The 27,344-nt window shown below is 40.7% G+C and overlaps 1 protein-coding gene across 1 annotated transcript in view; it reads left to right on the top strand.

Moving 5' to 3' along the window:
- The window catches only part of LOC132970772 (contactin-associated protein-like 4), a 117,399-nt gene that overhangs the window by 62,239 nt on the left and 27,816 nt on the right, over positions 1-27,344 (top strand). The window contains exons 8-16 of the mRNA XM_061034514.1: positions 610-877; positions 2,242-2,391; positions 5,369-5,540; positions 13,107-13,213; positions 18,325-18,444; positions 18,600-18,800; positions 20,557-20,719; positions 24,269-24,396; positions 25,011-25,181. Of these exons, the coding sequence (XP_060890497.1) occupies positions 610-877; positions 2,242-2,391; positions 5,369-5,540; positions 13,107-13,213; positions 18,325-18,444; positions 18,600-18,800; positions 20,557-20,719; positions 24,269-24,396; positions 25,011-25,181 (1,480 nt within the window). The remainder of the gene's footprint in view (positions 1-609; positions 878-2,241; positions 2,392-5,368; positions 5,541-13,106; positions 13,214-18,324; positions 18,445-18,599; positions 18,801-20,556; positions 20,720-24,268; positions 24,397-25,010; positions 25,182-27,344) is intronic.

Here is a 27,344-nt window from a genome sequence, read left to right on the forward strand (position 1 = left end):
ACAGAAAACTTTATGTGACATGAGTTTTATTTTTGCACGATAATGGGAATGCACAGTTTGTGCCTCACATTTTGTGCTGAGGGAGATAACCCCGAATGCGTTAGAAAAAGTGCTAACCATATCATATATAACCATTATGCAAAGTGCCTTGTTTCCCTCGGAAGGTTGTTTGGATTGTGTGAGGCTTTGCAGACATTTTAATCAGGATTTTAAACTTTGGATTTACCTTTCTGAAAAACAAAAAAAACATCTTGTTTTCTCATATCAGTTAATCCATTATTTAAAAAAAAAAAGGTTTCTCTTGTCATGCTGAGATAACGGGATGTGATACAAATAATGAATAATGGGTGTTAATGCTGTGTGACCCTGACGCCTCAGGATCTTTGGCTTATTTTAGCCGCTCAGCGTTTATCAATATGGTAATATGGTAGGTGTCCTTTTTCAGAGAGCTGCTGGTGAGACCTCTGTGACATCGAGTCAAACTGAGTCAGCCTCCGCACATGATGAATATTCATCTTTTATTATCTCTTTCATAATCATTTCTCCCTCTCTCTCTCTCTCTCTCTCTCTCTCTCTCTCTCTCTCTCTCTCTCTCTCTGTCTTTCTCAGGGCAATGTGACCTTTTCTTGCGCTGAGCCAGTCTCCGTCGCTGTGACGTTCACCGACTCCCCGAGCTTCCTCCAGTTGCCAGGGCTGAGGTCGTGGTCTTCGGGGGTCGTGTCTCTGGCGCTGCAGTTTAGGACTTGGAACAAGGCGGGCCTTCTGTTGACCTTTGACCTCCCGCCGCAGGACGGCACCGTGTGGCTGTACCTGAGTGAGGCCAGACTCCGCCTGCAGATCAGTCGAGCCGGCAGGGTGCAGCTGGAGCTCAGCGCAGGTCGGTCCAATACTGTGGATGATGAAGTTACACTTTTGTCATTTTACTGTGAAAATCACGACATGTTCTTTTTGCATTGATCCAGACATCGGATGGAATGGTTCTTGTTAACGTTCATTTGTTTGTTTACTGTTAACTAGTTCATTTTGCACTTTACCTTGCACCATGTATTTACTCTTTCAAGTAATGGACTTGAGCTTGTATAGCGCTATTCTAGTCCTCTGTCTACTCAAATGCTTTTACACCGCATGTCACACTTACACATTCACACACTGATGACAGAGGCTGCTGTGTAAAGTGTCCATCAGAAGTAACAGTTTTGCACGGTCATACACCACTGACAAAGCGTGTGTTTTGCCCAAGTACTCATCTGACATGCAGCTGCAGGAGAGCCCGACGAGAGCTGAGTAACGTGTCACTTCCAAACGCATTACTGTACTGTAACTCCACTACTATTTGCAATAACTGGTAGTACATATAAAGTCAATAACAATGTTACAATTACAGAAATTCAAAAGCACCTATTGGTCGTTACTTTTAAGACTGAGGATTATTGTGATCAGACTAAGCGGTCAAGGTTACAGTGTGCTAACGTCGGCACAGTAGCATCCTGGGAATGAATATGTCACATTACAGTAATCACACACACACACACACACACACACACACACACACACACACACACACACACACACAGACACACACACACACACACACACACACACACAGGCTGATCTCTGTCATGGATATATCAACATAATTTTTTCCCTCCTCAAGATTCAGGACTAGAATACAACGTCGAGTTGACGATGGAAGGATGGAAAACGTTGTCCACCGCTAAGAATAGAAATTCTGATCTCACAAAGAACCGACCCGGACAAATGGCAGTGTGAGAGTTGTTTTCCTCTCGCACTGCCACAGCCGAGTCCACTTAAATCTCCCTGAGGCTTAAAAGTGCACGTCACAGTCTTTCTCATTTGCCATCACATGCCACAGTATGGATCTGTAGTCAACGATAACATGTGGTCATAAAAACGGTGTCAGACTTTACAGGAGAAGACCGCGAGATGTGGGTGAAGATGTCTGTAAAAGCCAATATACAGACCTTAAGTTATTATGTTGTTATTGGACAAAAATGTGGTTCTTGGTCCATCAATTTTTTAAAAGTACTTCCCCTTACTTCAATGATTAAAGCTGTACTCCATAAAGCAGCACAAAGGGGAAAAACAACACTTTCATAAAGGTTTATGAAGGTAAAAAAAAACAACATGATATACAGCAAGTAATAAAAAATCAATCATGGGTCATATTAAAATCAAATGACTTAAAACGGATCGCACTCATGTCTGTGTGCATGCATGCAGGCTCCGGTCTGAACGACGGTCAGTGGCATTCGGTGGAGATGAACTCCAGACAGGATCAGCTGAGCATCACGGTGGACAAAGATGAAGGTGCCACCGCCCACACCAGCATCCCACTTCCTCTGACCGCAGAAAGTCATCTCTTCTTTGGTGGTGAGAAGACTTGAATGCATGAGTCCTGAATGCTGTGTCTGTGTGTTAGCTTTTTTTTATTTTTTATTTATGAGCAGTTTAAAAGAAAACTATAGCTGGAGCTGGGGACGGCTGCCAAACACTCTGCTTCTTCACCTGAAAGCCTTCTCTTGGCAAATATTTAATTTTGTACCTCAAGTATTTTGCTGACATGCACATATAGGACTGTTTAAAATTCATGAAGGTACTCAGGTAATAATTATCATCTCCAGAACTCCTTTGGCGGTTTAGTGCCACCCACTGAGGGATGAAGTCGTAAAGCTGCTCAGACTCTCCCTCTGCCTCCTCCTCTTCTTTCCTTTAAGTGATCTTTCTCCTCTTTCTCTTCTTTCCTCTTGCCCGTTTTCCCTATTTGCTCTTCTTTATTCGATACGTTCCTCCCCCTGCAATCACCTTCTCAAGGTCTCCTGCACTTTAATTTCCCTCCCCTTATTCTGCAGTACTTTGTGCATGATCACCCTGAAAGCATTCAAACAAAGGCACATGCTGCTGTATATACATGGAATACGTCACTGCTTAAAGTCCTTGTGAAAAACGAGGCTAAAATGACATGGCAGTTAACCTCTAAGATCATAAAACTGGCTCCAAATGCTGAAAAAACATAGCTAGAGTTTGACCCCGGTTGTTATTTGAAGATATTTCTAATCATCAAATAGAAAAGATGGTTACAGATGAAGCTCCAGTGCTAAAACTGAGTGTTTTTAAAACTTCTTCCATGCGTCATTGTCACAACCAAAAAGAAAAAAACGCTCCGACAAAATCTTCTTCTGAACTCCTAAGAATTTAAAGTGACACAAACAGTGACTCATCTACCCTCCCCCTCTCTGCTGCTGGGAGGTGGAACTCTCTGCGTCTGACGGGCTGTAATTAGAGCGGGGAAGAACCCGGAGCAGGAGTGTTGTACACAGTCCAGGGTCAACTGCTAACAAGAACTACGGGTGGATAAAACAAACAAGTTCATTGACATACTTTGTCCAAGGGCGAGTTGAGAATAAGAGCGACATGGGTCTGCCGAAGATCATATCAAAGGTTTCAATACTTTTTGATAACACCTGTTTTTTCTAAACTATACTGTACAATCTCAGGTATATTGAGTATCAACAGGATCAAAAAGTACCAAATCTTTAGAAAAAAAAACCCTTCAGATCTTCAGTCAAATCTTTAACCAAACGCTGCCGTGAGAGAAAGAGAGAGAGATCTGTCTAACTTACACAAATACATTCAACTTTTCAGTACCAAAAATGTTCCCAACGTATCTGTACAGTTCTGAACGTGTGCAGGAGTTTGTCTGCAAGTTTTAGTAATTGAAAACAAAAAAATATCCAATATTGGATGCCTAGGAGTTTTTTTTTTTGTTTTTGCTGATGTCTCAAAAATGGATCAATATCCCCTGATTTTAAAATTCTGGTATCATTACAACCCTACTATACTGAGGTTTTAAATAAGATGAATGCCATATACAATGAGAGAATAACTAAGAGAACAGAAGCATCAATGCATTTCAATCAAGCAGACATTTTATTTTATGCATTCTCTTTTTTTTATGTTTTTGCTCTTATAATCACTTGGATTTTTCTTTCCTTGTGTATTTTGTGGCTGCTTATCCTTCTATTCATGTTCATTCTGTATGTCTTCTTTTACATTGATTTGTCTTACTGAATGGCCCTCTGAGCTGTAAAATGCTCGACAAATACGTTTTATTTTTAGGATTATAAAAAAAAGAGATGCTGTAGATTCTACAACAATCATGAAATAATAAATCTTGTGCCAAGGCTGAAAACAGGAGCAAGAAGAGCCCCGGCAATCAGAGGAAGAATAAATATGCAGAACTAAACGTTGACCTCTATGAGAAAGTCAGTGTCGATGGTCAGACTGTGAATATTATCATCATTTTCAGGGTTATGAGTGCAGTCAAAGTGTCTGGTGGCAAAACTATCAGCCTTCACCTGAGTGAGAAAATATTCAGAGTGTTTCACAGTCTGACTGTCTGGAAGTTTTTACACTGGAATATATTTAAATCGGTTATAATCACTTTTTAACATATGTTAAAATCACTATCTTAACACTAAAATCACTATCTTAACATACGCTAGTGTTAGTTTTCAACACCAATGGTAAATCACAAGTTAGTACCTCATATAAAAAACGAGATCCTGGATTTCTCAAATGAAGTGAAAGTTATAGATGTAACTTTGACACCATGAACCTTCCTGCCCCCGCTGACAAACATGTTTTTATAAAAGCATCTCCAACCAGAATTATTTAATCCATCACACTGACAGTTTGAGCGATGAGAAATGCATCCTTTAAAAATATTATTGATTCAATCTAAATTTTAGATTTCACTCGACAGCTTAAAGTTATACAGTTTGTTTTCTTTGACTTTTGAAAAATCACAATATTATGGTCGGTGATGATATTAAAGGAGCGATATGTAACTCTGACACCTAGCGTTTAAAATGGGTACTGCAATCCAAAGTTCAAAACATTGGAGAGCGCTGTTTCCTAAATGTATGATGATGTAGGAAGGTCATTTTATGATTTAATTCAGTAGATATCTTACAGATTGTTCATTTAAATAGAGAAAAATAAAAAATGCACCACTCTCAAATGCATTCATGAGGTAATATGATGCCTGTAGTAACATTTTAACATTACACTCGTGTGATTGAAGAACATGTTTCACCTGGCTGAGCAACCTGCAGGAGCACTACTTGTAAGTCCTTGTTTTCTCGACACGTTATTTGAAGAATTTCTTGGACTTCCATCAGGCAATAAAAAACAATAAACATAAGTTTGGCTTAAGGGAACAAGAGAGAGGAAAATGTGTTATTTGAAATGATTAAGAGTCCACGTTTATTGACAATCGTTCAAAAAAAACCCCAACAACATAACAAATAGGAAGCCTTAACTGAGCGTTGTGTTTGTTTCTCGTCAGGTTGTCCTGCTGAAGAAAGCAGTCAGGAGTGTGTGAACCCCTTCGGAGTGTTCCAGGGTTGTATGCGCCTCTTGGCTCTGGATCACCAACCTGTTGACCTGATCAAGGTGCAGCAAAGGCTGCTGGGAAACTACAGCCACTTGCAGATTGATATGTGTGGCATCATCGACAGGTGAGTCTATCTGTCCGTCCGTCTGACTCCTGGTTAACCCACACAAGTGTCCAGATGTGATGCCCCGCTTAACTTTAGCTCCTTTGGGTTAAAGACATTCATTCACTTTTCACGTCAGTGTTTCATTACTTTGTAAGTTGTGAGGTCTCCACAGTGACATTGATAAACACTCACTATGATTTATTTGCTTCTTTGGGTCTGGTCTGAACAACATCTTTGAAATTCACATTATTAATGTGTTGTCATTGACCCGGTTTCCCCTTCTACTTTGCTCTACAAGATACAGACGAGGAAGATGTGAATTCATTACTTTCTGTCCTCTTTGAAATCAATAGTGAACAAAGAGCTGGATAGGAGGATTGTACTGAAGGTACTGGACTGTAAGATCTAGTCTGATTTGGGACTGGCAAAACAATAGACAATAGAAATGTAGACACAAAAGAAAAACATTCAGAGAGTCTCTTGTGTCTGCATTTTTCTTCCTATTTATAACACAAACACCAACAAACTATTCATTGATCTGACTCATCGTCTGTGTGTCCAAAGCCTGACATCGTGCATTCATCTGTACAACAGAACTCAACTACTGTCCAAAAGTTACCTAACATTAAAGAACCAGATGTTTCTACATTAAAGTAAGCGTGACGACTCTCATTCTTCAAACACACAGTTGAACTTGTCCTGCTGAAATAAATACTCACTGATAAACCAAGTTGTCACATTTATATCTTTATAAGCTCTAAGTTCGGCAAAGTTCTTCATTTTGAACTTTGTCAGCCTTTTTTCCGTTACAGAGGTGTTTCGAGAGACACTGAGAGACAAGGGAGTAAACAAGGGAGGCGTTTTAAAGACTCAGCGACCAGAACAAAAGTAGCACGAAGCAAATTCGACCTGCCAGACGGATGAAATCAATATTAGACATGTCACAGCGGCTGGAGCGTCCCAGCGGCTTTGGGTCTGGACTGGAGCTGGTGCCCTGGACAGCTCCTTTTACTGCTGACTAACTGCAGGATCAGGACCTTGGAGAGCGCTGCTGTGTGCCGGCTTCACAGTTGACTGCATTTTGTAGACACATTTGCGTCTTTGTCCATTCCATAAACACATGTATGTTATATTTATGATCCGTAAAGCACACAAACTAACAGCTCTGAATAGTTTCTTACTGCACTCAGATTGACAGAAAGACACAAATCAATACCAAAGTTGAGAGGTGAAAGAAAGTTGACTGCACAATATTGCATTTTCAGTGTGTCCCTTAACAGTTTTATTAAAAGAGTGCAAAGAGAAATTGAGATGTCAAAAAACACCATCTGACAGCGCGGGGGCTCACAGGGGCTTTCTCTCTCAAGAAATAGTTCGAGGGGAGGATAATATCATAATCCACACGCTGCTCTCCACACACTGGTTATGTAAGTTTCCAAATCTGAACCATCTCTCTGGGGCGGCTAAATCACTTGTTTATAACACAGAATGAAAAAGATCACGTTGAAAAAATCCCTCCCAGAGGCACAAGATAAGTCAGGGATTGAAAAATGAGCACCAGGAGCCATTTATGAACGCAAAGAACTCCCAAACCGAGCCTCTGTGCACCCTGGCTCCACCCAAAGCTGCATTCCTGGGGAGAGACTGAAAGACTTACTGCAGGTGCTGTTGGGAGGATTAAAAAGCACTTAGAGGCAAATGTTTTTCATCTCCTCATTCACATAAAGTGATTATCACGACCATAAAAGGGAATGAAGTCCTTCCTTAAGACCAGACTCTTTGAATGCTGTAATACACCAGAGCTACACAGCCAGATCATGAGTGTTTGGGGTTTCCTCGAGTTATAGACACCTATGTTGGCAATTCCAAAAACATCCAGACACTTCAAATACCTTTCGAGTGTCCTCTTGTTTTAAGATTAACATTTAAATAAAATGTAAAACAGATCATTGACAACAATAGAACCGACAATCAATCAATCAATTTTTATTTGTATAGCGTCAACTCATAACAAGTGTTATCTCGAGACACTTTACAAAAAGCAGGTAAAAGACCTTACTTATTGTTATGTTACAAAAGAGCAGGTAAAAGACCTTACTCATTGTTATGTTACAAAAAGCAGGTAAAAAGACCTTACTCATTGTTATGTTACAAAAAGCAGGTAAAAAGACCTTACTCATTGTTATGTTACAAAAAGCAGGTAAAAGACCTTACTCATTGTTATGTTACAAAAGAGCAGGTAAAAGACCTTACTCATTGTTATGTTACAAAGACCCGGCCTATCCATCATGAGCACTTTAGCAAAGCAGCAAAAGTTACAGTGGTAAGAAAAAACTGTCTTATTAAAAGACAGAAATCTTCGGCCGGATCCCCGGCTCATGATGAAACAGTCTTCACAGGCCTAGACTGCGCCGGGCTTGGAAAGGGATAGGGGGAGAGATGGGATAAGATGCAGGAAGAGGGATAGGGAGCAAGGGGGTGGGGGGAGGTAGACAAGAATGAACATTGTGCATGACTTTTAAATTAACAGATTGACATTTTGGGAAATTAAATGATTTGCTTTGTTCTCTACACTTAACTAAAACATTTATTGCAGTGTGCTGAATATGAGGTCTGAATGAGCGTTAGCCTAGCTTAGCATACAGAGTGAGAACGGATGGAAAAACAGCTGGCTTGGCTCTCTCCAATACTGAAAAAAGCCACCGTCAACTTCAAAATCTCACTTATTAACGAATTGCTTCAACATTGTTCAATCGGTGCAAATACATAAATAAATAAATAACCAACAAATTACCCTTGAAAGAAGTGTGGTTTTATGGTGGTTTATATGTTGGATGATATCGTGGCTGGATGCAGCGGCTTCCTTGAGTCTCGTCACTGGGAGTTTGCTCGACTCAAAGGGAGCATGAAAGAAAGTAGACAAAAGAAAAGTGTTGCAGAGCGTGAAGTAGTAAAGAAAGAGCCACGACAAGATGGGATGAATTCTCTCCCATGTGGCATTTCTGGGTTTGCATTCTGTTGTAGATATAAGGAACAATAATAATAAAAAAACTTAGTGAATAACTTGAAGAATTGTTGAACGTCCAGTTGGACATGAATCAGACGTGGGGAATGTGTTGGTAAGAGTTGCTAAGCGATTTTTATATAACCTGAACAAGCCCTTTGTCTCAAGCATACAACGACTTTCTTTCCCCCGCTCTCGCCTTTCTCTCTCGTCACAGTACGAGTGTGCGAGTTCATGTTTTGAAGGGGGATAGATTAAGCTGTCAGAAGGCAGTTATTGTGACCTCTCCGCTTCTGTCAAGTTCCTGACAACTTAATAATACACCTTGTCAAAAAACGACACGAGCACACATCCACAGAACACGGGTCATCCAGAGGTCCAGCCTCGTTTTGTCCGACTGTCCGAGGAATCTGTTTGTTCTGTCTGACACACACACACATGCAAACACCTTACATTCCTCACGGCTGTCCCATTCGCACACTCTCTCCTGTGTGTGATTCTGTCGTGTGATTCCAGGACCAGGTGCAGAGCAGACTAACAGGATCAAAATGACTCACCGCCGTCCCTCTCATGCTGCTCAGCAGTCTGCAGATATTTGAAGTCTTTTTAGGACATCCCGGTCTGCCTCCTCGTTAATGCATGTGCAGATCGGGGGAGGTGTTGCACCGTGTTGGTTAAGCCTGAGGCAGTAAAAGAAACTGCGGGAAGATTGGATGCAGGTCCTGTGATCCCAAGCTGCGTTACGAGACACTGTCACACCACCCTGGAAACTTCTAGATAAGCTTCAAAGTCTCTTTCCTCAGTTAAACTAGGAGTCCTGTGATCTGAGCGGTGGCCTAGTACGCCGTCGTGTTGCAATGCAAATAAGTCGAGCAAGGAGCCCTGTGAAGATTTATATAGAGCAGAGAGTTTGCAAAACCCTGATACTCGTAGCCCTGCGAAGACCGACGGTAGATTTAGCGACACAGGCTATGCTTCCCGGTTTGACCCAGTGTCATGTTTTTAAATCCCTCTGTAGTTTTGTTATTCTGTGTTGCTTGTTTGAGGCTCCATGTGGCAGCGTCGCCGTAAGTAAACAGAATGTTGAGACAATGACAAAAAAAAAAAACTCCGCCAACACTGCTGGAAAGAGTCCCCCCACTGTGGATGCAGACGGCTCATGCCAAGAAAAGTTGTGTTTTCCAAACTTCTGCAGAGTGCAGTGGGAGTAGGGACAAAGTGGATGTTGGAAAACCCACAAACACGGATCCATGCTCATGCATTTGTCTGTTTGTTGGAAGATAAATCTTTCTGGGGCTTTCCAATTTCTTTCCCTGCGTGACAGTTGTGGCAAATTTAATTATTTTCGGCAAACTCAAAGTTGTTGACAAGTAATCTTTACTAAGAAAGGAAAATTGTTGATTTAAAATTATTTTTTTTAAACTGTTTTAATCAGGATGGAGCCTGATGATTTTACACATGGGTAATTATACTGTTAAATTAACCATTTAATATTGTTGGACGAATAATGATTAGCTTTCTTTCTGACAGAAACAGTTACCACTACATCTATCTCCTCTCAAACTGTATCAGAAGAGAGAAGCTTGTTAGCGTAGCTTAGCACAAAATATCTCTACACAAAGAAAGACAGCCAGTAAGGGCCCATCGAGTTTAAAGATCACATTATATATCTTTATGTTTATTTCATACTTACTTGGTTACACCAGGCCCAGAGTGTCCGACCATTTCTTGGCGGGGTAAGCAGTTCTTCCCAGAGCCAGCATCCTGCCAACGAATAGTCTGATTCATTACCCCTGTAAACCAAAACTTGAGCTTTGTTTCTGTAATGTTTAGTCTGGACTGAACCTGGCTTGCTCTTTGTCATCTCTTCCTCCCTACTTGCTGAGCTAAGCTAACTGGCTGCTGACTCAAGCATTGTATAAACCTATAAACCTGTATAAAGAGAACTCTGGTAATGAACTCCATTTGATGTGTAACTCATAGTGTAGAGCTTCTTTGAGTACCCTTAAATGTTCATGTCACTACATTCTCTGCAGCTGCAGTTAGAGGTACAGTGGCTGGGAGGGGTCAGATGAATGAATGTCCAAAATGCACATCCTTGCATGTAGCATTAACTAAAGAGACAGATGCATACAACAATAAAAGACTGTTAACACCACAACACTCATTGATTGGACGCTGACGGTGAATACAAAAAAAAACAAATGACATATCAAACCCAGCAGCGCTCTATTATATTGATCTGAGTCATGCTCAATATTCCTTTGTCATAATCATGTCAAGTGCTTATTTCTTAGGCTTTGATCGTGAACCTACAGGAGAAAAGTCCCACTCACATTGCTTTCTACTGCATCCATATTTGTTTTCTCAAAATGTCTGCGGCAGAATTAAAGCAGTTAAAAGAACGCTACCCACTGTCATGAATCCAGCCAGCTTTGTTCCTCCACTGTGCACTGCCGACACAGTCTCTGTTTGAGCCTCTCTATTTGTGGTCCCCTGACCTCTATTCTTCAGGTTCACTCTCCAAACACAGTTGATATCTAGTCACTACCTCCAGCTCCCTGCTGCTCTCTTCATCCATCCTCTCCTCTGTCACCCTCTGCCCTCTGTGTCACCTCGTCCCTCCCTCTTTCTTTTGCTTCTTTTGCTTCTCCATCCTGCACCGCTCATTCTTCCTCAACTCTTAATTCTCTCTGTGTACCTCATTCTTTCATCCTCTTTGATACAGACAGCTATGCTCAAGGAAGTTTTTGTTTGTGTGTGTGTGTGTGTGTGTATGTAAGCGTTCTTGTTCTCCTATCTTTGTGAGGACCATTGTAAGTTTTAGACATTGAGGAATGAGCACCAACATGTTGAGGTTTGGGTGTGATTTTAATGAATGTTTGGTTTGAGGAAAGGGGATGCATCATGTCAGTAAGGGTTCTATAGATTAAAAGGTGCACGATGACAGCACCGAACCAAAGTAGCTTTTTAGGGGGAAAATGTTGAAAAAGTTTTTTTCATTTTTTCCGATTAACCTTAAAAAGTCCAGTTGTATTTTTCTTAAGTTGTTAAGTGTTTCTGAGCAATTTAAATGTTTGTAAAATAGAGGGATCTTGGCACATATTGCACATATTCTCTATATACTGTGAACATGGCACGTTTCCTGGGGCATCTTTTTTCTATCCTTTTCATTGCCCTCAATGCTTAGCCTTGTTTGTTTATAAACAGATCTATTTTGCATATTTCCTAATAAAATCTTGTTGTGTATTTTATCGTACATTTAGCTTTTATCTCTTAATCTTTAATGCTCTTTTTTATTACCGTTTACTGCAACATGCTACAAAGAAAGATGTGTTTCATTTAAAATCCTACTGTAAAATAAGCTGATTCTGCCTTTTTCAGTTCATTTTACACACACAACATTTGCAGTATTTACACTTGTAATTATACATTACATTTTTATTTTCTAGGTTTCTAAAAATTCTCCACATTGGCCGTCTCTGTGAAAGTTACAGCTACTGCAGTGCTCTCCTGCATTTTACATTCTGCCCACACCACTGCAAACACAAATGAGTTCATTAGTTCTCAACTCCATTTGATTTAATTGCATCATGCCTAGCTAAACAAATAATAAAGCAAACAGTTCTTCAGGAAAGTTCTTAATGTCAGAAGTTCCCAACAGTAAATCAGCTCCCCTCACCTCGAGCAGCATCACGGTAAACCCCAAATACAGACTCATAGTGGGAAACACGAGGGACACCATCCATTGTACTAGCAAGAGGGGCATCAGTGGGAAGAAGCACAGTAAAGGAAACTCCAAACTTGTACAGAGAGACAACCAAACATGTTGTAGAAATCACAGTAATTCACTTTTTTGGTGACTATTTTTGTCTCTGGCAGATGCAATCTATTTATGTAACAAAAGGAATGTTTTCAAACCAGCTACTTCTCACAACATCCTTCTTTACTCAACTTGAAAATAAAGACTTGTAAAGGCTTTATAAGTGATTTTTTTGATCCAGCAGATGTCGCCCTTGAGCACCAGCATGAAACCAAAACAACTCGCGGTGCATTGTTGTGTTAGCATGCTAATGCTAGCGATCTTTATTCTGCTCGTATCTTCACACTGCATGTAAATTTACCTGAAATGAGCGTGATCTAGAAACACAGTTAAGCAGTGAGTACAGTATGTTATTCTTCTTTTCTCTAGTCCCTCAATTAAACAACTTTTATACACGAGGGGAGGAGTCAGCCGGCCGTCCGGGCGATGTAAACAAAGTGAAGATAGGACTCTGAAAACTCAGAAAACATCACAGACAGTGGGACTCGGGTGTTACACCCATTGTAGACAGTCATGACTCACAGAGTTATTTTCAGAGGAGATACTTGATTTCTATTATATTTAAGTGTGAAAAATCACATATAAAGACTTTAAGTGTGCTTTCATTCACAGTACTCCTACACACTTGCTCATCAGAGCAGTCAGGCGTGCAGAAGCTTCTTTCATACCAACATCCTTGAGAAACTTTTACAGAACTTTTGACTGACAATAAGGTTCTCTCTCTCTCTCTCTCTCTCTGTCTGTGTCTGTCTCCCAGGTGCTCCCCCAGTCACTGTGAACATGGAGGGAGATGCACTCAGTCATGGAGCACCTTCCACTGTAACTGCTCCAACAGCGGCTACAGAGGAGCCACCTGCCACAGCTGTAAGCAACGAGCCCCGGGGCATCCGCGGGTCTATCAAATAAAATGATGACAATAGAAGTTTAAATGTATTTAAATGTACAATTAGATCAGTAGTTTATGATTAACTTTTTTTTTACAGTCACCAACATAATGGTGTAGCCAAATTAATATCTGCCAAAAGATCACATGACATCATTTACGTGAAGCTGGGCATGTAAGGGGTGTTTTTCATGGCATTCATCGATTTAAGAACACAGTTGGGAACAATAACGCTGTTGAAGAAAACATCATGAAGCTTGTTGATGAAATTACTAAGACATGACTTCACACAATAAGACTCAGTTGACATCAGATGGCTTACGTTGATGAAAGTTTATACATCAGATGAACACTCATGAGGAGACATGATTCAACATCACACTTCTGTGCTCGTGTCTTGCTCAATCACATCTGCAGAACTTTTCAAAAGGCATCGCATATATCCTAAAAGACATTACCACTATCAGGGTCACATTGACCCACCTAGACTAAACTGTGACGTCTATAACACTGGAGCAGACAACAAGTCTGCCAAACATCCTTGCAGATATCAGGAAGAACAGTTGACACTCTCCAAGCTGTACTTGGTGTTCTAATAACAGCTGAACTCTGTCAGGTCTGACTGACATTAGAGAACAGTGAATAAACCTAGTGACATCTGTACATTATAATCTAAATAACTATAGAAATTCCACCACAAAGCTGACGTTGATTTTTCTTGTAAGAACATATTTTAGAAAAATCTGAACAAGGTATGGGTGAATGAGGCCCGACGTTATTTAAATCCAATATGTGTGTGGTGTATCTTTGAACAATGTAAGGCTCGCAAACTCAACTGAGAAAAATTGAGAAAAAATGAGGTAACACACAGAACCCCGGTTATTCTATTTCTTCCTGCTTTCTCCGAGTGCAGCCACTGATGTTAATTTTTCAGGTTTTTTCTTAGAAACATTTAAACAAATTGTGAATGAAGCCTTTAAATAACAACCACAGGATGAACACAGTATTCCAAACACGCTCTCAGTGCTTCTGCGTTAATAACAGTGAGACCCAATGCCCCCTAACACTTAATCTCCTTTTGTGTTATTTCCCCATTCATTGTTTCAGGACTTTAATTAAGCGTGTTCAATCGGGAATAGACTAAACAGACTGGTGGTACTTTATTATGTTGAGTAAATTAGACGACCATTTCATTTCAGAGCCTGTAGGAGTTTTATTTTTGGCTTCCTGATACCTTCACATGGCCTATCGCCCTCAGTTCTTCTCATTTTATTATTACATTTTGCAATATGTGTGTATTTCTCTGTGGGGTTTGTGTATACGTGATGTGACTGGCTGCTTTTACAACAAGTCCACCAGGATACGATGGGGGTTTAGGTTCACGCTGAGCTCACGCAGTCCTCAATTTAACGTTATCACTTTGTCACAGAGAAGCACTTGGATAAATTTTTTCCCAATTTGTGGCGGATAAACTTCTTACCAGAAAATACAGACGCAAACTTTTGTTTCTAAAATGTTTCCCAAAGTTTGTGGGAGAAAGGGATTTAAAGGAAAGCTTTTGGTGAAAATAAATGATGTGAAGAAATGTGTCAGTCTTCAGATATGACCCAATTTTTTCAAGACCTTATTCAGAATGTAAAAAAAACAAAATGATCTTTTAAAACAAACTCTGAAACATGAGGTCACACATTTCCAACACAACCGCTTGAAACACCCAAATAAAACATGCTTTTAGTCCTTTAAGCTTTTAAAGTGTTGTCTTTCTCTGTAGAATACGAACTACCTGCAGAAACATGACTTGGGCTGAATCTGATATGCTGCTTCTTGACAAATTTAGCCTGGTTGGTTATAATAATGCAGAAATATTGGGTCATTTTTATCCACAGAAGAAAGAACAAAGCAATCTTTCCTTCTGATAGAAATGAAAGAAACACTTTTCACCCACTTGAAACTTCAAACAGAACTCATCAATCAGGACTTCAGAGCAAGCAGAGTGAACCTCTTTCTCCACACTGAATATTTAGGTCTTAGTTTGATGTTTCCAGGTGGCTCATTAGAAGAGGTCAGCATATAAAGAAACAGTCGGGAACAAAGAACAACATGGATTTACTTTCTAAACAATAAGTCCTGTATTGAACCTTTTCTAGGCTATAGAAGGCTTCCTGTAATGATTCCTACAGAACCACCTGAACATTGTTTGTTACAACCAATTCCTCGGACGTTTCCAGGAAACCCTTTGGGTATTTCATTGTGTATTACGATGACCAAACTCACTGTGAACACTTCTACCACTACAAGATAAACACACACACACATATTGTTAGAGATAAGTATGATACCATTCTACCAGTCTTGGTTATTTTCATCGTGTTGATGTTGCTTCAAGTTCTTAGGAAAGGCAAAGCATGTTTTTACAGCACATTTCAGCCATAATTCAAAGTGCCTCACACAATATATCAAAGTTTTTATAAGCTTGAACAGAGTTGGAAGGCTAACTAGTTTGCTAGCTACAGTAAAAGCTAGCCTAAGACACATCTGAATGACACATTGGAACATTTTTTATAAATAAACACAAGATAAGCACTCAGCAAAGAAGCCCCTCATCTCAATTATTCCCTTATGCCTTACTGATACGTTTCATAACCTACCACATGACCCTTTGTTGCCATCACAACCCAGGGAGCATCGACACCTTCAGCAGACCCAGGCTGCATATATGCGAGCTAACCAGTTAGTTTAGTAAACAATGCCCATACTGACTACGGAGCGACTGATAATGGTTTTTCAGGGCAGATAACGATACCGATTATGAGTAGTTTATGAGACCGGGAACCGATATTTGGTGTCTATATTCATTAACAGAACAAATGAAAGTCTTTCCATCCAGTTGTAGAATTTGGAATTATTACAAACTCCAACACAACACTTTGTTTTAAATGCTCAACCGGAGAATCTCCTCCTGCTCCGAGCTGCTCTCGCCTCCGTGCATGTTCAGTGGCACCCAGGCTTCAATGTTGATTGGCTATTTCTCCTGTGGCATCTAGCCAATCAGATAGTGTTGTGGGCGGGACATTAAGTGAGACAGAGTGGTGAGTGGAAACAGATCCAGAAGGAAAGACACACTTGTAGCGGAACGCTTTTTAATTGATTGATTTTATCTGTAAAATTAAACGATATAGCCATTCAGATAATGGTCCAAATACCAAATATCGGCCCCTGATAACCAGCCAGGATGATAATTGACAGATCCCTACTGACTATCGTACATTATGGCCCCTATATTCCCCCCAAAACCCAACTATAACGATGGGCACTGAGAGACAAGACAACCACAAACCCACACTGGTGTTTGGTCCAGTTAGTCTAATGATGACACCTCGGCGAGGCTGGACAGTTAGCTCAGGTGATCCAGCCACCCTTCCCCATGCTAGCTCTTACCGCCCACTGTACCTACTCACCCAACCTTTGTTTTCCATCGGGCATTATTGCTCCTTCTAAAAAAAACTCATGTCTGTATCTTCTGCAGAAACCCTTAAACTAAAGAATTACAGTCCAAGTGCAAGATTAATATGTTAAACAGCTACCACTCAGTTGTCTACAGAGGCATATCACCTCTCCATTATCCAGAAAGTTATAAAACAACTAAATAAAGGATTTTATTTGTCTGTACAAATGTTATATTCCACTTTTGTTTAGCTTAATGTTAATTTAAAACCCTTGGGTTCCTTTGAGAACATTTTTCAAACAGAGTTTGTTTTTAAGTCTTTCCCTCAGGGCGGGGTTTGTCTAGTTTTGAAAGCTACACTATTACAGATGAAACAATTAAAATGTTCTAGTCTGTTTGCTAAATAGGTCAGAACATTTGAACTAGGATGAAAATGAAAGACTCCTCCCTGCCCTGTTTCCCTTCTTGTCTGAGCTTCCCGCTCTGCATTTACAGAAAAAAAAACGACAAGAGGCAAAGTGTAGAGAGAAGAAACCAAAAAGGGAAGTATAGTCAAGAAGCCGTGAAAAAAAAGACAAAGATAAAGAAAGTGATGATAGGAGCAAGAGGAAGGCAAACAGCATAAGAGATGGAGGCAGAGATCGTGTCAGAGACGGAGAGTGAGTTCTCAGGCAGATGGTTCTCTCTACATATAAATGGATTTCAAACTTGGGGACTGCCTGCAGTATTTTAGGTGAGTCAAATTAGGGTTTAAAGAGATTCAGGCTTTGATTACAACGCCAAGCATTGATTGAATCTTTCTACGCTCCGTTGGTGGTGATCAGCTGCAGGCTGGATCGGGACTAACTTGGTCCACACTCACTCACTCATACACACACACACACACACACACATCTCTCTGTTTGATTGTTATATTTGGGTCAAAATCTTTCTCAAGCGGTATCAATGGATCTATCTTGGAAAAGTTTAGAATGACACAAAGAAACAAAAGAACCACGTGTAGACGGTGTGAGAAACTTTCTTCCACAGTTCAAAGATCTTTGGTTTCTTTTCCTGCACTCTCCTATGGAGTGTGTTAGTCTGTGTTCATGTGTCTGTGTGCGTGTTCTGAATACCTGGTCTAACTGGAGGGTTTCATACACCTTTTCTTTCACCTATTTAATCTCAAGAGTTGCCAGTTTTATTGTTGCAAAACTGCGTTAAATTGATACTTGGCATTTGTGTTATGTTGATAATCTCATCCGCCCAATCATACTCCAGTTAGGCAGCAACTTCTCCGAGACTCTTAAGTACTGCCTGGATTTTTGGGAGCGCCCTCAAAGAGAAAAAGCATTTCAAATCAATTTGACAGAATAATTTTTGGCATAAATGTAAAATCATTTGACTTATATTTCTCTGAGTAAAACTGAGCCAGTAATGTAGAAAGAGGTATTTTAGCCCAAAACTTATTTGGAAACCTTTCACAAAACTCTGGCTTTCAACCATTTGGGACGAGTTCAAATTAAGAATGATATCCAATTGTTACTGTCAGAATATATATATATATTTTTAATGTAAATATTATCTTATCTTTCATGTAATATGCTAACATGTCTCTCTTATTCCTCAGGATTTTATAACTGTAGATGTTCTTCTCTTTTCTGTTAGCAACTTATGAACAGTCATGTGAGGCGTACAAACACAAAGGCAACACATCAGGACCCTATCACATCGACGTGGACGGCAGCGGACCAATCAAACCACAGCTCATATACTGTAACATGACAGGTAACACACACACACACACACACACGACTTCAAAGATTCACGTCATCATCTGGTTTATAACATGATTACTATTTAACTCTTCAACACATTTTTATCGTCAGAACTTTTGGAAGAGATAAAATAAGTTATGATTTCCCTCCGTGTCTCCGTACTAGAGGACACAGCATGGATGGTGATCCAGCACAACAACACAGAAGTGACCAGAGTGCATTTGTCCCCTGAGAGAATCCATCATTCAGCACACTTTGACTACGCTGCTGAAGAAGAGCAGTTAGCAGCCGTCATTAGCCAATCAGTGCACTGCGAGCAGGAACTGTCCTACCACTGCAGGAAGTCCCGCCTCCTCAACACACCAGGTGGGACCCTATCTCGATGATGTTTATGTTGCACCTGAAGTTGAGCTGCTCCAGAGATGGTTCAGTTTCTCCATTTACGAAAGCATTCTACTGACTGGAGCTGGAAGTTGTCATTTTGGAAACGACTTGGATGCTTCAAAGAAGACATAATGTATTTTAATGAGCTCACAGTTTAAACAGAATTCTGACGGCAGTTTTTTTTGTTCATGTTGTGGTAGACATGTTGCTGCACCAACACTTAACATAAAACCACTAAAACATTGCTTGGCATCACTTGTAATCAGGATAAAAATGCAATTAGCATCAACTCAACATTTACTTTTGTCAGCCATGTTTCAAAGTTTCAAATCTACACCGACTTTTTCCTTTTTATTTTATTTTAACTATACAATACTAATCTGGTTTTACTGTTATTGAGAGACATACTACTCAGACACATTCCCAAAAAACACACATGCACAAACAGGACCTATGTACATGCATTAATGGAAAGATGTCAGAGCAGGGGCTGCAACACACGGGGGGTGTGACAGAGCTGTTAGGGTTACCTCAGCAGTACTCAGGAGTCAGGACTAACCTGGCATCACTCCAGCAACTTTCACAGCTCCAGCACTTGAACTTGCGACCCTCCGGTTCCCAACCCAAGTCCCTACAGACTGAGCTACTGCCCCAGCTTCCTAAGATACTGTTTACATGATTTCACAGCAATTTCCCTCAGAGCTGATTTCTGATTATTTCAATACTTTCGTAAGCAACTAAAGATGCTAAAGAGTTTGAAGGGAAACTTAAAGTTTCTATGTTTATTGTCTGTGTTTGGGATAGAGGAGAGTGTTGTGGTGGAGGCATCAGAGAAGTTATTTTCTTCATCTGAAGAATCTGTACCTGAAACAACAGAGGACTGAGTGATTTTGTCAGTTAAGTTTCTAATTAAAACATCAATTACACATCTTTTGGGCATTTTCTTTTTCTCACTCCACAGCAGCTGCTTTCATTTTTACAACACAACTTGATTTCTGAATAACTCAGCAGCTGCTTTTGTTTCTGGATATTTGTTATGTTGGAAAGGACTCCGATAGTCTCAAAAAAATGTATATATATATAAATAATGGACAGGTGGGAGCACTCACAAAATGCATTTTGACCTTATAATGTATTATTTTCCAGAGGAATTTAATAATAGACTTTATTTGGCATGGACATCACAGATACATTGGACGAACCAGATGCATTGTTTAAGTGTTTTAGCAAGCGTGCTAGTTCTCAACACCTGAATTTTAATGTTAATATATTCCTTTGAACCTCTGTTTCTACTTGAAGGAATGCTCATAAGGGAGCTGCTCAGCATTGGTCCATTTCTGGCAGGGAAACATCCAAGATAAATGTTTAAGACAGAGTTAAGAAAATACTACAATCACTTAGCAGAAGACACCACATTAAAGTGTCCAACAGTGCAGAGAGAGAAGAACATTGGTCTACTTTAAAGACCTGAAGGGATGGTTGTTGTAAGACAGGAAGATGAGAGATGGAAGGGAGGGAGACAAACAGATCTTCCTAAGTCTCATTTAATATGCAAGCTAAGTGCTGACTTAAACAGATACATCTACAAAATGTGTTGTGATAAAGATGATAACATTCTCTTCAGCTGTCAATTCTCTGATTGAAACTTTCCTTCAGTTGTCTGTTTGGATGTCTCAACTATGTGTTGCTTCATGGAAAATTCACCTCCGTATTGCTTGTGTATTTGTTTGTGTCTCAGAGGGTGCCCCATTCAGCTGGTGGGTGGGAGGTCCAGATCCAGGTCAGGTCCAGACCTATTGGGGCGGGGCTCTGCCAGACAGCCGGCAGTGTGCCTGTGGTCTGCAGGACAACTGTCTGGATCCAAATCACTACTGCAACTGTGACGCTGACCACGACCAATGGTACTACAACTTTATGATGTTTATGTGTCCTTACACTCCGTCATATCAAAAGATGCTGAGATGCTGAGATGCTGGGAAGCTGACGTAATTTAATGATGCTCGACATAAAAAAAAAGTATGTCAGATTTTGGTTCCTGAAAGTGGTAAGCCACAGAGTAATATGCAGACTTTCGTTGCGTTGGTGACTGTAATGCACTGCTGAGTAATTCAATCATTTTAGATCTGTGGGATGCTGCTTCAACGTCCCTGTGTAAATGTGTAAATATGATATGAATGTAGTGACAGAAGTAGATTAGCCGGTTAAATCTGGTAAAAACATAAACCTTGAATCAACCTCGTGAGCTGGTGAAAAACTCTTCTGAACCTTTTAACGTCTTTTCAACAGTCGGCCATGCGTGTAGACTTTATTTTGGAAATGTTTTTTTCTTTGGAAAATGCTCACTGGGGGGGGGGGGGGGGGTGAGACTGTTCTGTTGTTGTACCCCCAAACGGCTGACAAACTTTAAACCGCAGCGTTGCCTCAAAATCTGCAAATTTTTGCATTGCCAGTAGGAAACCTCCCTAAGGGGGCCCCTCCTGATAGCACTCACTCTCAATGACCCGCCAAGCGTCGCAAGAATTATCGCTGCGAAAACCAAAATTTGTCAGGAAAGGAAAATTAAGAGCGATTATCTGTTGGGGAGTGATAAAAGAAAGAGGAACATAGTAATGACTGCTGGTTGGAGGGGTCCCCAACAGACCCTAGAATCACCACTGGCTGCAGTTTTATTGTCGAATAGATTGAACTGATGACAATAATATATTTTTTACCATAAACTCAAAATGTCATAAGTGTCTTTTTTAAAGAAATCCAATTAATTGCTTAAAGTTCCCAGGAGGAGTTTTAGCTTGTAATGAAATGAACTTAAATTCATTCTGATGCCTCTATATGACCTCAGTATCAGACAAAGACCATCAACGAGAAGATCAACTATTCTATACAGATATTTTGAATGTCTGCTATCAGTGCCATTTGGTAGATTTCAAAAGTGTGCGCTCATCATTTTTTTATCACATTCGCCTCAGAAAAGATCGACAGTGTGTGTTACATTTTATTACAGGATGAGAATTTCCATCAGAAAACAGTATTAACACATGCTCAGGAAAATATCAGCCCACAGGGGTCCTCACAGCAGCCTTTATTCAGCTTCAAAAATGTGAGTGTCTTCTTTTTAAGGGATGGATATTTCCCTCTGGACAGGGTTCAGGATTTATTTTTGGCAAGCTATTGGTGTTTAGACTTTTAATAGAATGATTCGGTGTAAATGTGTCTTAACTGCTCTTAATGATGTCGTTAATATGATGCAGCATTCACTGTCACATCCTTTAATACTGGACAGAAAGAACCATGAGACATCTGGGACTAATCCCAAGTAATTCATGCATCCCTCCTCATGTTTCATCCAATTCTGTGTTTAAATCCATTTATCTAAGCTGTAAGCAGTTCTGTATTCGGCTCTCCTTCCCCAATACTGTGACCGATTCTACCCATTTTTTTTCCCATATTGTAACCAAACCTGCCTCTGTGTGCATCAACAAAGACCGTTCTTTCCATTGTGTCTCTGCCTAAATCTGTTCGGCTCCATCTCTATTTTTATACACGTCGACATCTCATCACATTTATCGAAGCAGTGATTGTGCATCTGCAGTCCTAGGTTTCTTGTTGACAGCATTTCACTGTGACAGAGTTGATTGTCGAAAAATGATCCACCAAAGTGTGCGCGGTGAATGCGCAGGTGGATCACTCAGTCAGAGATCATTTGGATATCGGTTCCCCATATCAGCTTAAAGGCTTGCTGTCGTTTGCACATCTTGTAAACCCAGGAGAACAATCACAAAATAGTCCAGCAACAAACGGAGAGTCATTTAAATACAGCAGTGTTCACTTTTCTAATGCACTTCATCTCTGCTTCTTCTCCCACTCCTCTTCTTCTCCCCCTCCTCTTCTTCTCCCACTCCTCTTCTTCTCCCCCTCCTCTTCTTCTCCCACTCCTCTTCTTCTCCCACTCCTCTTCTTCTCCCCCTCCTCTTCTTCTCCCACTCCTCTTCTTCTCCCACTCCTCCTCTTCTTCTCCCACTCCTCTTCTTCTTCTCCCACTCCTCTTCTTCTCCCACTCCTCTTCTTCTCCCACTCCTCCTCTTCTTCTCCCACTCCTCTTCTTCTTCTCCCACTCCTCTTCTTCTCCCACTCCTCTTCTTCTCCCCTCCTCTTCTTCTCCCACTCCTCTTCTTCTCCCCCTCCTCTTCTTCTCCCACTCCTCTTCTTCTCCCACTCCTCTTCTTCTCCCACTCCTCCTCTTCTTCTCCCACTCCTCTTCTTCTTCTCCCACTCCTCTTCTTCTCCCACTCCTCTACTTCTCCCACTCCTCTTCTTCTTCTCCCACTCCTCTTCTTCTCCCCCTCCTCTTCTTCTCCCACTCCTCTTCTTCTTCTCCCACTCCTCTTCTTCTCCCACTCCTCTTCTTCTCCCCCTCCTCTTCTTCTCCCACTCCTCTTCTTCTCCCACTCCTCTTCTTCTTCTCCCACTCCTCTTCTTCTCCCACTCCTCTACTTCTCCCCCTCCTCTTCTTCTCCCACTCCTCTTCTTCTCCCACTCCTCTTCTTCTCCCACTCCTCCTCTTCTTCTCCCACTCCTCTTCTTCTCCCACTCCTCCTCTTCTTCTCCCACTCCTCTTCTTCTTTGTGCTTTTTTTTTAAAACATCCTTCTCTATTTATTCCTTTTCTTACCAACCTCCTCCTTCTTCGCTCTCCCTCCTCCTGCTTCCTCCACCTTCTGCTTTTCTAACCTCTAATCCATCTCCTCCTCTCCTCTTTTGTTTTCTTGTTCCCTTTCCTTTCCCTTCTCTTTTTTTTTTTCTTCTTCTTCTTCTACTCCTTTGTTTATCATACAATTGTGTGCTTCTGTTTATTTTCATACTCCTCACATGTCCTCTTCTGCCTTTGTCTTCTTCTATGGGGGACCTTTTCTTTCTCCTCTCCTTCCTTCCTTGTCCTCCTCTTCTTTACTCCCCCCCCCTCTTTGGTCTCCTATAACCCAAAATAAACCTAAAATACACTTTGTTCTTTGTGTTCTTTGATGTCTATTTATATTTTTCCTCCTTTTTCTTTCTTTGTTTCTGGTCTTCTTACACCTTATCTTCTTCCCTTACTTTCTACTTCCACTCTCCCCCCTTCACTTTTTCCTATGCCATTGTCTTTCCTTTGTTCCTCCTCCTTCTCCTGCTCCACTGCTTTACTCTCTCTATTGTCTTCTCCTCTAATTCTCATCTTATTCTTTTTTCATTTCCTTCTTGATCCTCCGCTTGTTTTCACTCCTCTACCTCCTTATGACCATCATTGTTCTCCTCCTTTTCTCTTACACCTCATTTCTGTGTCTCTCCTCCTCCTTCATATTTTCTTTCTCCTTCTTTCTTTTCTTCCATCTTTTCCTCATCTTCTTGTTTTTTTTGTTTCCTCGTCTCCTCCACATCCTCCTTCGATTCCTCCTCCTCCTCCTCCTCCTCCTGCAGGACTAATGATTCAGGCCTTCTCACCCATAAGGAGACCCTCCCGGTCAGGTCTCTGGTGCTGGGTGACATCCAGCGCTCGGGGTCTGAGGCCGCCTACAGGGTGGGACCTATGCTTTGTCATGGAGACAGTGAGTCAGCCATATTTTGACGATTCCCACGTCTCCACATAGACGTGTTAATTACTTCATGTAGTGTTTTTTGTTTTTTTTAATTCAACAGTGTTTATCATTCATTGATTTTTATTTAGCTATAATGTAAAGGATTCCTCTAGTCATTCCCCCCTCTGCTGTTTAAATTGTTAATGGGAAAATAGTCTGCAGCTAATTACCTAATTAGCAGTCCAGCAGCTAAAATATGACTGCCTTTGTGCTCTTCAATAACGACTTGTAATGAAAAGATACTCTCTGTAATAAATGAACAATGGGGCAATATCTTTTACCTGCTTTAATTGCTTCTAATTTCAGCCTTCAGTTTAATGAGCGGATAAATAAACGGCTTGAGAGATAAATCAGCACAAATGAGATAGCATAGCTGGAGTTCTGCTTTGGCTCTTTGCTAATTAGCGGAACAGTTGGTTCATTTGTTTACGACAGAGTTTCCATTATGCAGCCATCATACTGCGTTGTTTTAAAATAAGTTTTGCTCCAGAGTGATGTGTACATGTAAAGGATTTATTTCTCTCTATACCAGAATACTGGAGTAAAGAATACGAAGCATTAAGACGTGTTCGTGTTTCTCTTAGAGAACTTCTGGAACGCAGCGTTTTTTGACAAAGAGACGTCCTACCTTCACTTCCCCACCTTCCACGGAGAGCTGAATGCAGACATCTCCTTTCTGTTTAAAACGACGTCTTCTTCTGGGGTGTTCCTGGAAAATCTGGGCATCAAGGACTTCATCCGGATCGAACTGAGCTGTGAGTGAGAACTCGACGTTGTTGATATAAACGTGTGGCCGTTTAGTTCTGATTAAGGAAAACAAAACAGATTGTGTTTAAGACCCTCTTCAATTTAATCTTTAACTGAATCTTCAACTTAAATCTGAGTTAGACACGAGTGCATGAGATTTTTTTTTTTAACAACTCCACTATGTTGATGCCACGTTTGGTACAAAATACAAACTGTTCCAGTGTGATGAGGAAACTTTCAGCGCAGAGAGACATAAATTGGAATATATTGTGGTTACCATTGATGGTGTTCGCCATATTTGCACTATGCTATCTCAACTTAACTTTCAGTAAAGTAACAGGTGAGGGGGGGTAAAGGAACCCCTAAAGCAACTAACACCTACAACACACCGTCTTGCAGTGAAATCAGTCAGACCCCTAATTGTGCATTTCTCTTTAACAAAATCAAAATGGATGAGTTATTAAAAAAAATTTGATGCCTGTGCCAATAAAGATGCAAACTGTTCAGTTTTATTTCTGCTGTCATAATTGATGTTTTAACATGTATTTTACTTCCAGGGCTTTTAAAGCCAGCCTAAAGTGGACACTGGATGAACTGCACATTTTTGTCATATCTGCATTGGCTTCAACTCCAGAGGTTGCCACTTACTTAAAATGTTAACAACCTGATTTCAAAACATAACTAAATACTACCAGTGAGAAAGTTTTACGAAAAGTAGGGCTTTTCCTAGTGACTATTGTCCCTTTCGAAGACTAGTTCACTAGTATACAGGTATGAAAACAATTTATTGAAGATGAGGGGCAGCTACTTGTGCAGCCATTGTCGTGATGAGCCGTGTTGCCTTTTCAGAACGAGCAGGATCACAGGGTGTGTAGATAAACAACGTGTGGCTAACATTAGCAGCGCTAGCACCTCCAGCCTCCGGTCCTCCTCGCAGGTTAACATCCACATGTCGATATGCTAGTTTAACCCGACACAGCCTACATTACAACTTCATCTCCCTTTTCTAGATCAGAATAGTGACAAACCGCACAGCTCATAGAAGAGCCTTTACGTTCACTATGCTGGTTTACATCCAGCAGTAGAGCAAGGAGCAAAGGAAGAGTAACATGAGCTAGAGCTCCAGCTAGTGGCCGGTGGCTGCGTTACAGCTTAGACACAACATTTCACCAGTAATGTGGGCCTACATCAATAGAAGTACTAATAATTAGTTTTTTTTAAGATTAATTTTTGGGGTTTTTGTGCCTTTAATTGAGAGATAGGACAGTGGACAGAGTCAAGAATCAGGGACAGCGAGAGAGAGGGGAATGACATGCAGGAAAGGAGCCACAGGCTGGATTAGAATCTGGGCCGCCAGTGTTGAGGACTACAGCCTCCATATATGGGGCGCGTGCACTAACCGCTGCGCCACCAGCGCCCGAACTTATAATTAGTTTGACTAACTAGCAATCATGTTGTGCCTATGAGCAAGGGGTTTCATTTTTTATTCGTTGACCTATCCCGAACATCCCCAAAAAAAAGTTATTTTAACCAAAGCATCTTTCCAGAAACTTTAAAAACCTTAACTATGGCTCTTGGAAATCAAAAAGTGGTTTCAGTTGTGTTTTTCAAATGTTTTGAAGGAGCTATTGAATTCTATTTCGGATCAGGAAATGCTTATTGGTTGTATTATCACAATTCAATCACAAATGAATCTTTGTTGTTTGGTTTGGAGGACCTGGTTTGTGGGTGTATAGCTTTAACTTCTGCTTCATTTAAAGTGATGCTTCAGTGTTTTCTTGAAATAGGTAGGAGAAGAAATATAGAGCATAAAGTAAAACAAATTTTAGATTTTAGAGTATTGGCTACATTGTTTTGAGAGGTGATCGGGGGAGCTCAAACGTATTATGTTTAATATCGCTCCGTCTTTCTTTCTGTGCATCTCACTCGAGAAAAACACAAGCACACACTCGCTCAAACAGAGAGAGGACAAATGGCAGCCCTCCTCCTTGGGGAAACCCCTGTCACTGTTACAGCAGAGCGCGTCTCTTATCTCGTTGCGGCGCTATTACCGCTGTCATTATGACAGCTGGCGTTGAGATGACTGTGTTTCATTATTACTGCTGTTAACATGACTGGAGCCGGGCCACGAGAGCAGTCTCTAAATTAAGTTATGCCTCTGGGTTTTTATT

Source organism: Labrus mixtus, chromosome 3 (assembly GCF_963584025.1).
Source record: "Labrus mixtus chromosome 3, fLabMix1.1, whole genome shotgun sequence".
In the NCBI taxonomy this organism is placed as follows: domain Eukaryota; kingdom Metazoa; phylum Chordata; class Actinopteri; order Labriformes; family Labridae; genus Labrus; species Labrus mixtus.